General features: G+C 34.7%; 1 protein-coding gene across 3 annotated transcripts in view; it reads left to right on the forward strand.

Annotated features, from left to right (window-relative positions):
• The window catches only part of dsb (scavenger receptor class B member debris buster), a 288,594-nt gene that overhangs the window by 245,410 nt on the left and 29,880 nt on the right, over window positions 1-13,304 (forward strand). For all 3 annotated transcript variants that reach the window (XM_089647775.1, XM_089647777.1, XM_089647776.1), the window contains 2 exons: window positions 4,090-4,250; window positions 9,706-9,844. In XM_089647775.1, the coding sequence (XP_089503901.1) occupies window positions 4,090-4,250; window positions 9,706-9,844 (300 nt within the window). The remainder of the gene's footprint in view (window positions 1-4,089; window positions 4,251-9,705; window positions 9,845-13,304) is intronic.

Below are 13,304 nucleotides of genomic sequence, written 5' to 3' on the forward strand. Positions count from 1 at the left end.
ATAGAACGATATTAGTAGATTCCTGTTTTACCATACTAACCAGTTTCTTCAATTTATTAATAGAACGATATTAGTAGATTCCTGTTTTACCACAGTAATCAGTTTCTTCAATTTATTAATAGAACGATATTAGTAGATTCCTGTTTTACTATACTAACCAGTTTCTTCAATTTATTAATAGATTCCTGTTTTACTATACAAACCAGTTTCTTCAATTTATTAATAGAACGATATTAGTAGATTCCTGTTTTACCGTAGTAACCATTTTTCTTTTGTTTCTATGGTAGGTACTGATTTTTTTTTCTCTTACAATTTTTCGAGCAACAGCTTGTGACCAACACGCCCTTCTGTATTATCATTATAAAAGGAAAAGCATTGTATGATAAATGTGATTAACATACCAAACAGTGCTTTAATTTAGCAATCACGAGAGAATCCTTTTATTCGATTTTTTCAGTTTTTATGCAACCGTTAATAAGATATTCAACCATTTTGTTATGCTTATCAATAGCCTTGCTGAACAAGATGAGAGGTCGTATTATTTTACCAGTTAATTTTTTATTCATGTTTTTTTCTTCCGTAAACACTACGTGTACATTAAGCCTCAAAAATTCACTCTCAAGGAAAGCACACGAGAACAATTACCTGCTAGAAAAAAAACATTAGAAAAAGTTAAAAGTTAGTGACCCAATTGGTAATATATATAAATTAACGTTTCATGTTCTCGAGTTCGAGTTGAAACTCCTTCGAATTTATTTCGCCTTCGGTCGCATTTTGCCGATAGCCTCAATTTGTAACCTAATTGTCCAATCTGTTGTCACAACAAATAATTCAAAAAGTACAAAATGAAGGTGATATCAAAATAATTTGAAATGCCAACATTTTAGAAAATAATATTGACGTTTAGTTAGAGACGTTTTTTACGTCTTACAGTCTCTGAAATGTACGCAGTGCTGTCATCCTACGGGTTTTAGAGGATTTTCTAAAACTTTGCTGAAAATATTCGTAAACATGCTGTCAGTGTATTTTCATATCGCTTCCTGAAAATTAGTTAAAAATCTCTGCTTAAACGGAATCAAGTCTCACCAACACTATCTGTTGCCACTATACCTAACAGAGAAACCGATTGCAAAATTATGTTTGTTTGTTTTACGGATCTTTCAAAGTTGGGTCCTCTGAAGATTCCAGAAAATTTTACCGCCCACAATTCACCAAGGAAAATTTACCGCAGAACATTCGCTGCGGGGAAGATTCACCGCCCACAATTCACAGCGAAAATGTCAGAATGGTGAACAGAACTGTTTGGATTACATTAATAGCTTTTGATCAATATAAACTGCAACCTAACCTTAAGCCCCGTACAGATATTGGAAAATATTATAAAATCCTTGGAAGTGTTAAGCCACGCACAGACTTTAGCAACAAATTACCATGGTTATCATACCCATTCGGTGCGCAGTGCGTGCGCACAGCAATGTACACACTATGGTAATTTGTTCCAACGATTGTTGCATTGCTTAAAGTGTTGCTCATACCTAACAATCAACAATTCCAAATAATTTCAAATTAATTTCCGATGTGGTTCGTGGGCGATGAATGTTCCCCGTGGTGAATTAAGGGTGATGAATGTTCCGGATTCCGTGCACTGAGGAACCTTGATCCTATAGGCATCAGTGCACAGAACATATTTTTCTTAGTAATAATTATCTTCAAAATCTCTTTATTATGTAGTAAAAAATCACCTCAAGGGTGCTGTACTTCCCCATCTTACTGGAAAGATCTTGACTACGAATATTTATTGTATTAAATATAATTTTACGATACTTTCTAAGCTTTATACAACGTAATGAATATGTTTTAAGCCAACTTTTCATCTTCCATGTGGATGTACACTGCAAGGAGGTCTGTTTTTTTATAATTTATTATATAATATAAATATATTTTGAGACAACTAAATTTTGTGGTATGGAACCGAGACGTCTTGCCTTTGAATACATATTGGCACATAAATACATCAGAAAAACAGTAAGTTTATATCAGACAAAATATGAAATAAACTTAATATAAAACAGACAAAATATAAATTAGAGAAAATATGACAGAATACGAAACAGACTAAATATGAAACACAGAAAATAAAAAGGTTACAGTCGACATTGGGACTCGAACCTCTAGTCTTACAGACGTCTCTTCCAATTGAGCTATTGCCACCTTTAGTAATAATAATAATCATTAAAGCCATCACTAAATCACTTGAAAATGAGCACTAAAGGTTAAGAGTTATGTAAACCAATAGGAATATGTTGGAGATGCCTATTTATCCGAAATAAGGTCTAATTTATTTTACTTTTGGTAAAATTCATCAGAAATATCTAATTTCTTTCTCGTAACTGAAACCAATTTCTGTCAATGCCATTTCAATCACTAGTCTCTGCGGGACCTAGAAGTCAAAAGGACTTATATAGGTATATATTGCACAGGGATTTTCTACTAAGTGTATGTTAACATTTCCTCTTCGATAGTAGTAATCAGACCGCAAATAAAACTTTGATGACAAAGGTGATCATCGATCCATCATCTAGTCACAGCTTAGAACAGATGAAGATCTTTCTGCCCGCGTGGCTGTCTCCAAATAAACCTATTACCTTTAATAGTACCTATTAAGTCGTGCCGACCACAAACAGGTATTTTAGTATCTGCACGTGTCAAAAGGTTATTACGTGCGCGCTTGCGGTTTTTTTTCACCAATTGACGTAATATTATTGTAATTACATTGTATTTTATAGAAAGGTGTAGGAATCCTTTTAACTTATAACAAGAAACTGCACATTTCGATTTGTTAAAACTTTAAATGCACCTCAATTAATTGAATATTGAGATAATATCCAGGTGACCAACTCAAATATTCCCTACATTGTATTAAAATTGCTTTGTATTTTTAATTAAAAAATATTTTAACTTTCTATTGTATAAAGTCTTCCGACGAAAATAATGCCGAAAAAGATATCTTATTGAGTTGAAAGTTGCATTTATAAACTGAGAAAACTTACCGATGTTATTTTTTAAAGAATCTCTTCAAATTATTCGTTTTTAGTGCATGGAAGATATAAAAATAATTATACGAAAAAAATTTTAAATGTTAAAAATACACGATGAAAACTGAGTATTGCTGATTTATTAAAATCCTGTTAAAAACGGGATTGCAGGCCTTTAACGAATGAATTGATGGGTTTCCTAATAAACTTTCAATAAAACACGATTGTTTTATCGCGATGTCGGAATACATGTTCTTACAAATATATTTTAGTCAAATTTTCGCATTTCATCATTTTATATTATTCCAATATATTAGGAATGTACCAAAAGTTCAACAGGAAACTGTCGGCAATATCCTTTTTTAACCGGATTTTAATAAATCAGCAATATTCAGTTTTCACGGTGTATTTTCAATATTTATAATAATTTTCGCATAATTATTTTTAAATCTTCCATGCACTAAAAAGACGTATCCTTGGTAAATATCTATGTTTTAGCGTATTGACTTGTACCACTTTTATATTTAAATCTTCCACTGCACTGAATAGATTTATCCTTGATAAATATCGAAGTTTTAGCGTGTTGACTTGTACAACTTATATATTTAAATCTTCCACTGCAATGAATAGTTTTATCCTTGACAAATGACGAAGTTTTAGCGTTGTTGAATTTTTTTAAAAATTTTATCATCTTTAAGTCTTCCACTATTTTGAACGAATTTTCCCTTTAATAATGCCCCCACAGGCGCGTGTAGGATGATTTACATTCAATAAAAATAAACATCGTGTATGCACAACTAACTCTACCCACGATTGAGTCAAGAATATGGAGAAATGTTATAATGACAAGATTTCACTCGAATATATGTGACAATACAATTTTTTTTACGACGGGTTAAGCGAAGCAGTAGTTAGAAATAAAGCTTTTCGAAAGCTCTTCCTTAATCAGAAAAAAAGCTTTAAAGGTTCTCAGTTTTGTCACAATTTGTCACATTTTTGCTGTGAGTTTTTGAATGATTAACAAAATGGTAATATTTTTAATGTTTTTTTGCAGAATTTGAGACTGTCCAATGGTTCGCTGAGTTTCCACTACTGGCAGAAGCCCGGGGTGGTCAGACTGTCCAAGGTGTACATCTTCAATATCACCAATCCTCAACAATTCCTCGATGGACTTGAGAAACCAAATCTGCAAGAAGTCGGACCTTTTGTTTACAGGTAAAGAACCAAATTATTAGAAAAGACTTCAGAATGATTACTGATTAACATCTTCTTCTTTCTTTTTGCTATCCTTTTAGCCGTGGTTGTCCGTCATGTCTGGAAGAAAGAAAGAAACATAATGAAACTAGCAGTTAAAAACCCGCTCCGCGGGTTTTTGCTGCTAGGCCCTGCGGGCGGCACTTGGTTGGGCTGCGCCCAGTTTAAGTGATACTAACAACAGTTACATTTAATAGATAGATATTAGGTCATTCACAGAGAGAGGGTGAGTATATATTGTTAAAACACGGAACAGGAAGGAGTTAATGAATAATAACATGCTCAATTTAGGCATAATAAGAATGACAGTTGTTTGAATAAATGAAATTTTACGTATTTGTGATGGATTATTTCAAATGAAACACTTTTATTGACTACATGTCTACAACTGATATTAACTGTTATGGTACCTAATATAATTTGCTCATAGGAGACTTGCAGTGCTTAAATATGTGTTACAACCGTCAATGTCTATAAGTTGAATCAATATCGTATAGTTTGTCACAACAATTTAAGATAGTTACAACAAAGTTGACTGAAATAATACATTATTACATATTGATTAATTGTACCCGTGTTTATGGATAAAAGGAGGGTAATTGTGCAATGTGATTAGCAGTCGGTTTAATTAAAAGGTGTGAATTTTACTCCAACTGGTGGTAATTCTTTACCTAAAACTGTTACTGTATCTAATAAAGTTTAAAGTTAGATTATATATACACCTTCATCAGGAGAGTAAAAATCTATATATAAAGGTAGATTATTACAATATAGCGCCCCTGAGGTGATATCTCACAAAAGCGGCGCCATGCAAATTGTCCAATTAATAAATAAATATAATGTTTACATTTTATTATGTACGTATGCATTGATATACAATGGAAATAGATAAAATAATGTTATCCGATTAAACTTTATTTTATTAAAAAACAAATAACTTTTTTAACTTCACTTTATTATATACAACCAATACATGTTTCATGAACGAAGTATACACCGAAGTCAACAATTAAATATAGATTACAATTGGAAAAAAGAAGTGGAAGGAGGGGGGAGGGGTAAGAGTAGGCTGGGTTTATAAGAATTAGGAATTACAATATGAAAGACCAGTTAAGTGGGAAAATATTTAAAAGAGAGTTTATAAAAAAAAATTCTTGTTAATTACATCTACTTTTATAAACATGTTCTCTTATTTCTAAAATTTCGAAATTATTTATTTGTGATGCTTTATATCCTGTGTGAAGTATTTTAAGACCTGAAAATTTTTTTTGCATATAACCATAAAACAATATATTCATAAGAAAAATAACATTTAATAACGGTTATTCTAATAAATTGATAGTTGAAATACTAAATAAAATAATTAAACATATTATCTTCAAACGGTATTTTTACCCTAGTTCTTAAGATATAAATAAACAATGGCGTAGAATTCTGTTTGTGGATAACGACACTTCTAAAATTATATATATAAACATTCCTGGTACTATTCAACCGGCGTTTTACACTAATAACAGAATGAATAAATATATTCTTAATAATAAAGATTGCGAAAATCAAACAAAAAAATCAGGAGTTTATAAACTCAATTGGGCTGGATTGTAATTTATTTTACAAAGGTAGAACCAATAGAAACTTTGAAGTCAGAACTAAAAAACATCTCAGGGTTCTAAATGGAAATAGTGAATATGAGTTTGCAAATCATCTTTTGAATCACACTTTCGATAAAAATTCAGGTCTTAAAATACTTCACTCAGGATTAAAGCATCGCAAATAAATAATTTAGAAATTTTAGAAATTAGAAAACATGTCAATATAAAATCAGATGTAATTAATAAGCAAAAAAAAATTATAAATAATAATGAAAAATGCCATTGCAAAGTTGAACTAAACTTCCAGAAGAAATCTTATTATTAAACGCTTGATGTTCAAGTAATTTTGCATATTTAAATATACGCGCCAGTCATTTGATTCGTTTCTTCACCGCCAGAGGGGCGCTCTGTCGGCCACCTATAGCCACGATGCGTATCGGGTATCGGCCATATTGAATTAACGCGTGCTTTTTTCGTCAAACGTCAAACGTAATCGCGTAATTGTGGATAATTTTCACTGTAATGTAATTAATCCAATGGATTATGAACTTTCTAAGACATATTTTCTTCGATATTATCCAAAAATTGTATGAGCAGAAACGATATTTTTTAAGAAATATCGTATTACATGTGGCGATTCTATTTCAGTATGAAATCGTGTCTTAATCTTTAAAGTCTTATTTAAACAAAATTTGAATTTGACCAATCACAGGGCCTACACCGTCCAGACGCTGGAGTAATAATATTATCAGATACCAAAATGTTTTTTTGTATAAACTAACGAATTCTTTGCGTATTTCATTCATCATAGGCAGATGAAGTATAAATTAATTTCTTTATGGAAAAGTTTATTAAATATTTTGTTAAACATACAGTGCCATTTTAGATTCCATACAAATTTCGAACGTCTGACTCTAACTGGTCAAAAATTTTCTTCGATGCTATATTTTAAATTTTTATTTCACCATAAATATAGTCTAGGAAATATGCCAGCATTAAACTTGTAGTTCACCATAAATATAGTCTAGAAAATATGACAGAATTGAATTTGTAGTTCGCTATAAATATAGTCTAGGAAATACGCCAACATTAAATTTATAGATCGCTATAAATATAGGATAAATAAAAAAGCATTTTTTATGAATTACATATCCCTACATAACTTTCCACAGACCTTTTAAAGTAGAACTGCATACTTATCTCATTTTTGGATATTCCGTGACGTATACCTCCAAACCTAAATGCCACAGAAGTTATTCGCAAGCTGGGAATAGCTAATCTTAACTCTAGGGCTAAGTGCAACAGTAATATTTAAGTGAAGCATTAACAATTATGATAATTATTACAATATCGCGTCGATACGACCGGCGACCCGGAGTCCAGCCTCGAATAAAGAGGTCAAGTGTACGAGAAATTACACTCGATTGTGTTCTGGCATACCTACAACATTACAGGCGTCATTAACAGGTGTCAAGGATCGGCTGCTTCATCATGGCGCTGTTGTTATAAGTAAACCATAAGAACTGCTGCATATTCATGACAATGGACCACTATGTATGTCCACAGTATCTCGCTTACATTTTTGGTGACACAATATTTCATCGTGTGGTAAAAAGATAGATGACAAATAGTAAATATACTGGTAGAAGTAGGATGGGGACGCTGACAGAGATATTTAAAGAAGGGTTAATACAGGCAACTCCAGTAATGGAGGACTGAACGCAGAAGCGAAACTAGCAGTCCACAATGAAGTGCCGGTACCTACCCTGATGTATGGCAGTGAGGCATGGAACTGGCAGAGGAAGGATGAGAGTAGACTGAATGCTGTAGAAATGAAATCTCTGAGGCGTGTGTGTATGATTGTGTGAGAAATGTGGAGATCCGCAAAGAATGTAAGACTGATGTAAGCGTAATGAGTAAGTTTAAGTAAGGTACGCATAGATGGTTTGGGCATGTAGAGTGAATGAGCGAAGAAAGGAGTCTAATGAGAATATATGACACAAATGTAAATGGTAGCAGAAGTTGGGGACGCCCGAGGAAGACATGGCACGATCAAGTGAATCAAATACTTGAGTCGGGCTATTTCAAGAGTCAGAATATGTATGAATGTGAATTAGGCAAGGAGTGTATGCCAAGACCGAGTTTTGCGGTCCATCCTCTCTGCCTACGACTGTGGGGAAACGACGTGATGTTTAGTTAATTTATTTAGTAAGTAGGAAAAAATAACAATACTTCTATGGATTTTGTTAATTTTTCTCTTCATTTCGTGGATAACTTTAAATCATCAGATCTTTGACAACATTAAACCAGGGAGACAATTTTATATTTTCCTATCATTTTTCATACAATGCCTACGAGATCAATTCAATGCAACAGCAGATTGTCAGCAAGATCATAGGTAGGTAATTCGATACAACAGTAGATTGCGAGTAAGATCATAAGTAGGTAATTCGATACAACAGTAGATTGTGAGTAAGATCATAAGTAGGTAATTCGATACAACAGTAGATTGTGAGTAAGATCATAAGTAGGTAATTCGATACAACAGTAGATTGTGAGTAAGATCATAAGTAGGTAATTCGATACAACAGTAGATTGTGATTAAGATCATAAGTAGGTAATTCGATACAACAGTAGATTGTGATTAAGATCATAGGTAGGTAATTCGATACAACAGTAGATTGTGAGTAAGATCATAAGTAGGTAATTCGATACAACAGTAGATTGTGAGTAAGATCATAAGTAGGTAATTCGATACAACAGTAGATTGTGAGTAAGATCATAAGTAGGTAATTCGATACAACAGTAGATTGTGAGTAAGATCATATGTAGGTAATTCGATACAACAGTAGATTGTGAGTAAGATCATAAGTAGGTAATTCGATACAACAGTAGATTGTGATTAAGATCATAAGTAGGTAATTCGATACAACAGTAGATTGTGATTAAGATCATAAGTAGGTAATTCGATACAACAGTAGATTGTTAGTAAGATCATAGGTAGGTATGTTATAAATCTCTGAATTTCAAAAGACAAATATTATTTCGATTATTTAATGGGACTTAAATTTTATATAAGTGGACATTCCTAATGGTTTTCTTACGTTATAATGATCTTCAAAATGGTTCATTAAAGTCTCTTAATTGATAACGCAAGATCAATATTAACCTATTGGTCCTATAAATCTTTTGTAGTGCTACTAGATCTGAAAAGCAAGAACCTGTTAAGCGTATCTTTTCACCCAAACCTTCACTCAACATTTCCAAATGTCCACAACATTCCCCAATCAGGGTTTTCATCTCGCAGTTCCTTTGGTTATTTTTGGAATTAGTTTTAAATTGTAAGAATGACTATGGTTAAAGTTTAGACGTGTTTGTATAAAAAACAGTATAGACGTGATGGAGGACAAGAGAAATGTGTGGTTTTCATGTCCGTGTAAAATTGGATGCTTCCAAGCCATAGAGCTATACAATTAGAGGCGCTATTGTGTACTAATATCTGGTCGAAACGTGTCTTACTAGTGATAGTCGATACGCACTTCGCGTGGGCCGATTTTTGTAGTTCCTTGTCAGTCGGCGAGCGGTCGGTCGGTAGAGCATTGGAAGCGTTGGAGGCCAAAATCGGACTAATTGGACGGACAAAAGTTGAACATATTTTTTCACTTCATGTCTCATCAATGTTTCAAGCAGTAGTATAAATACATTTCTAGAAGGTTTTACGGTGAATTCAAATGCGAGGAGACTCTTTTGGAAGGTTCGTCTGTGAGCTTCATGAAAATCTTCGTTTGATTTATTAACTTAGCGTTTTATTTGGCTTATTGCAGAGAGGAGATGGAGAAGGTCAACATCAAGTTCCATGATAACGGTACCGTGACCTACCAGCACAAGAAGATTCTCAAGTTTGTTCCCGAGATGTCCGTCAACAAAAATGAAAAACTGGTGGTGCCAAACATACCTTTGCTTGTAAGTACACTTTTATTTTATCGTTTATCTGGCTACTTTTCATCTATGCAGGATTTCCGCCTTAAAACTCAGAGTAAACGAATATCGTGCTTTCGTGGATGTCTTCAAAAAAATGATTTCTTTATTGTTTTTCGATAAGGGGATATGGCTATCAAATGGTTGCACCGCCAGATCATCCAACCACCATCCAACCGTCCAACCTTCCAACCAAGTTGAAAAGTCTGTAGCGCGGTTGACCCGTTAAACCAACTTTAGTCAGGATGCCTAGAGAGTCGTTGTGCGTAATGAATAAAAATAAATAAAATGCCAGTCGTGATTAATAAAAAGGGAGTTTCGTCTGATTTTTGACCTCATTGGAGGATTTAACTTGCTTGTGAATAACTCTTTAATTATTTTAGAATCATAATATTTATGGTTCTGTGAGCCATTTTTTTGCCCATGTTTGTCTTTTTTGTTTCGTGCTACTAAAGTAATCGAAATATTTGTATAGCGATCGACGAGATTCATCTAGAACAACTTTGACGGCCGGCATAGTCCAGTGGTAACGCATTGGACTGCCATTCCGAAGGTCGCGGGTTCGAACCCGGCGTGCGCAAATAAATTTTATTTGATTAATTTGTGTTATTTCACAATTAATTAATTAAAATAATATATAGTATATTTGCGGCACGTTCCAGAGTGGAAGATACTACCAGTATCGCCCTGGTGTAAGACCACCATTCAGAATTGAAACGTTGCTCCAAATGGCTTTAGCCGTGTTTAGTGACTAGATCTGAATAGCCAGGTACTTCCCCACCTTCCTCTTTCCCTTCCCCACTTACCTTCAGCCTCACAACATCCCCCAATTGGGGATGCCATAGTCTCACTGGCTCCAGACGGGAGCAGTTGGGACTCTTGTGAGGTATTCACTATAAAAATAAAAATAAATTAAAAAAAACTCGTCAATACAAAAATTATCGTAACCGGAACACTCTAGACACAATGCGAAGCGTTTCTATCTTGCCACCTACTTGCGAGCGAATTACCTACGTCAACACGTTGCGAGTTAGACTAGTACATTACGCGCATTCGCTAGAATAATAGGCATAATTCCAGCGCCAACGAAAGTACCGGAAGTACCCAGACTGAGCGAGTTGTCTCCATTTTACCAGCGGTCTCGCGTACTTACTACCGCCACCGGTGGGGCTATATAAGTAGGCCCGACGCAGCAAGCAGTCAGTCAGTCATCAGTCGTTCAACAATTTGCAAGTCTCGCGAGTGACAACCTGCGCGCCTCCGCTGCGCACAAGACCTTACATCCGGATTTGCAGGGTTCATTCATGGACTCCAACGGGGATCACACAGCGCCCTGGCCTCAGCATTCCTGGCCAGCGCTACATCGGATCATCATAGCGCCCTGGTCCCAGCTCATCTGACCAGCGCTACATGCACGCATCTAGACCCCGCGGCATTCTCGCCGGTCTATGCTTCTCCCGCACAACCGCCGACCAGGTCCACCGTACCTTCGGCTTCCCTGTTAGCACTGGAGCAACCGGAAGACCCATTATCTTCACCAGTACCTGATACGTCAACGAGTCCGGTCACCAGCAGCGGCGTCGACTCAAAGGCCAGCGCTTGACCAACACTTCACCGCCTGCATCCGGAGTCTTCATCATCGGTCCTGAAGTTATCTCATATTCGGCAACCTGACTCAAATAAAACACTGTGACCTTCACAACATCTTTCATTGTGTCTCCTCAACCAGATCCCCAAATTTGTTTTGTATATAGTTAGAGCATTCTGCGTGTGTTCCCTAGCAACTGGGGAGCAATTGACAAAATCAACCAGTCAACGTCTCAACCAACCAAATTGAGTCGTCTGAAGGGGGTTTTAGCTGTATCATAAAATATTACACATAAGATTTTGATGGCTGGCCCATATATTATACAACTATTGTAAATACCATATCATATCACTTGTTTTGGGAGAGTAATCTATTTGCGGCACGTTCCAGATTGGAAGATACTCGCAGTATCGCCCTGGTGTGAGACCACCATTCAGAATTGAAACGTTGCTTTAAAGGGCTTTTGCTGTCTGATTAGCCTGGTACATTCCCACCTATCTCTTGTCCTCCCCACTACCTTGAGCCTCACAACATATCTTAATTGGGGATGCCATAGTCTCACTGGCTCCAGACAGTTGGGACTTTTGTGCGGTTTTACAAAAAAAAAGTATAAAAAATACCTTCATTAAAATCTTCTTTATTTCGGTACGCTAGACTAGAGACATCTATTGAACATGTTAATAACCATCGGTTCTTAAGAGGGATTGCTAAGAGGCTAGGATTAGAAAAAGGCAAATACTCATAAATATGATGAAATTGAACTAACTTTAAACCTCTCTCCTTTGGAAGTCCGTCGGGAAAGAAATGACCTCATTTGCTTCTTCAAAATTATAAATGGTATTATTGATTCACCTACTCTACTGCAACTCATTCCCTTCAATATCCCCTCGCAAATACTCAGAAATAATGAACTGCTCTTCCTCAACCATCATTTGACAAATTATGTATATTATTCACCATTGTCCAGAATGTGTAGACTGGTCAACTCAAGTCAAAACCTTAACTTTTTTGGGATAAGTCTGAATGATTTTTGCCAGTCGCTAAACAAGTGACGGAATATTATGTCCTGTGGTCCTGACCCACGGCGTAGTCTTGACTTGATTCGACTTGTCACTTTATTTTTTTATATTATATCTGCCATATGTCTTTGCTTTCACGTACCTTTGTCTTCTCCTGTATTTTTCATTTTACTGTATTCGTGTAATTATTTTGTAATTTGGACGATGTCCGTTAATAAATAAATAAATAAATAAATGTTAAAATTTTCTGAATAAATGTCTTACACAAGATATTGTCTTATTCCAATTAATTTATTCAGAAAAAAAACTTTTTTGAGAACAGAATCTACATTTTTATGGCACAACTATTTCTTCCGCATATATCGCTTCAAATAATCACGTAATGTAGGCAGCAATACTCTACAATAATTTTCAATAATATCATGTCTAACAAAAATTACCTCGAGAGAAAACAGCGTAAAGATCTCGTGAACAGGAAAGCACTCAAATTTACCATTGTATAACTTTTTCCTTATCAGAGCGATAGACTTTTAATGGAAATGTTAGTAAACATTATTAAAATAATAATTAGTAATTTGTGTTAGAATGTTATTTCTCAGGCGATATGTGAAAACGCCTAGTTTCATGCAAAATGCATAACATGTATGTTAAGAAAAAGCGTACTTTCTCGAAGCTAAAATGATTTTCTGATAAAAATTTTGTATTGGTAGGTACGGTGACCGGATAAATCCTCACATCTTTAAAAAGTCATGGAAATTGATGAAACAAAAACTTTATTAACTGGGTTAAGTAGGTTAGGTTAGGTTAGGTTAGGTTAAAAAAAAAATTCTTCGTTTTT

Source organism: Hesperophylax consimilis, chromosome 27 (genome assembly GCF_061612785.1).
Source record: "Hesperophylax consimilis isolate HC1 chromosome 27, BYU_Hcon_1.0, whole genome shotgun sequence".
Taxonomy (NCBI): domain Eukaryota; kingdom Metazoa; phylum Arthropoda; class Insecta; order Trichoptera; family Limnephilidae; genus Hesperophylax; species Hesperophylax consimilis.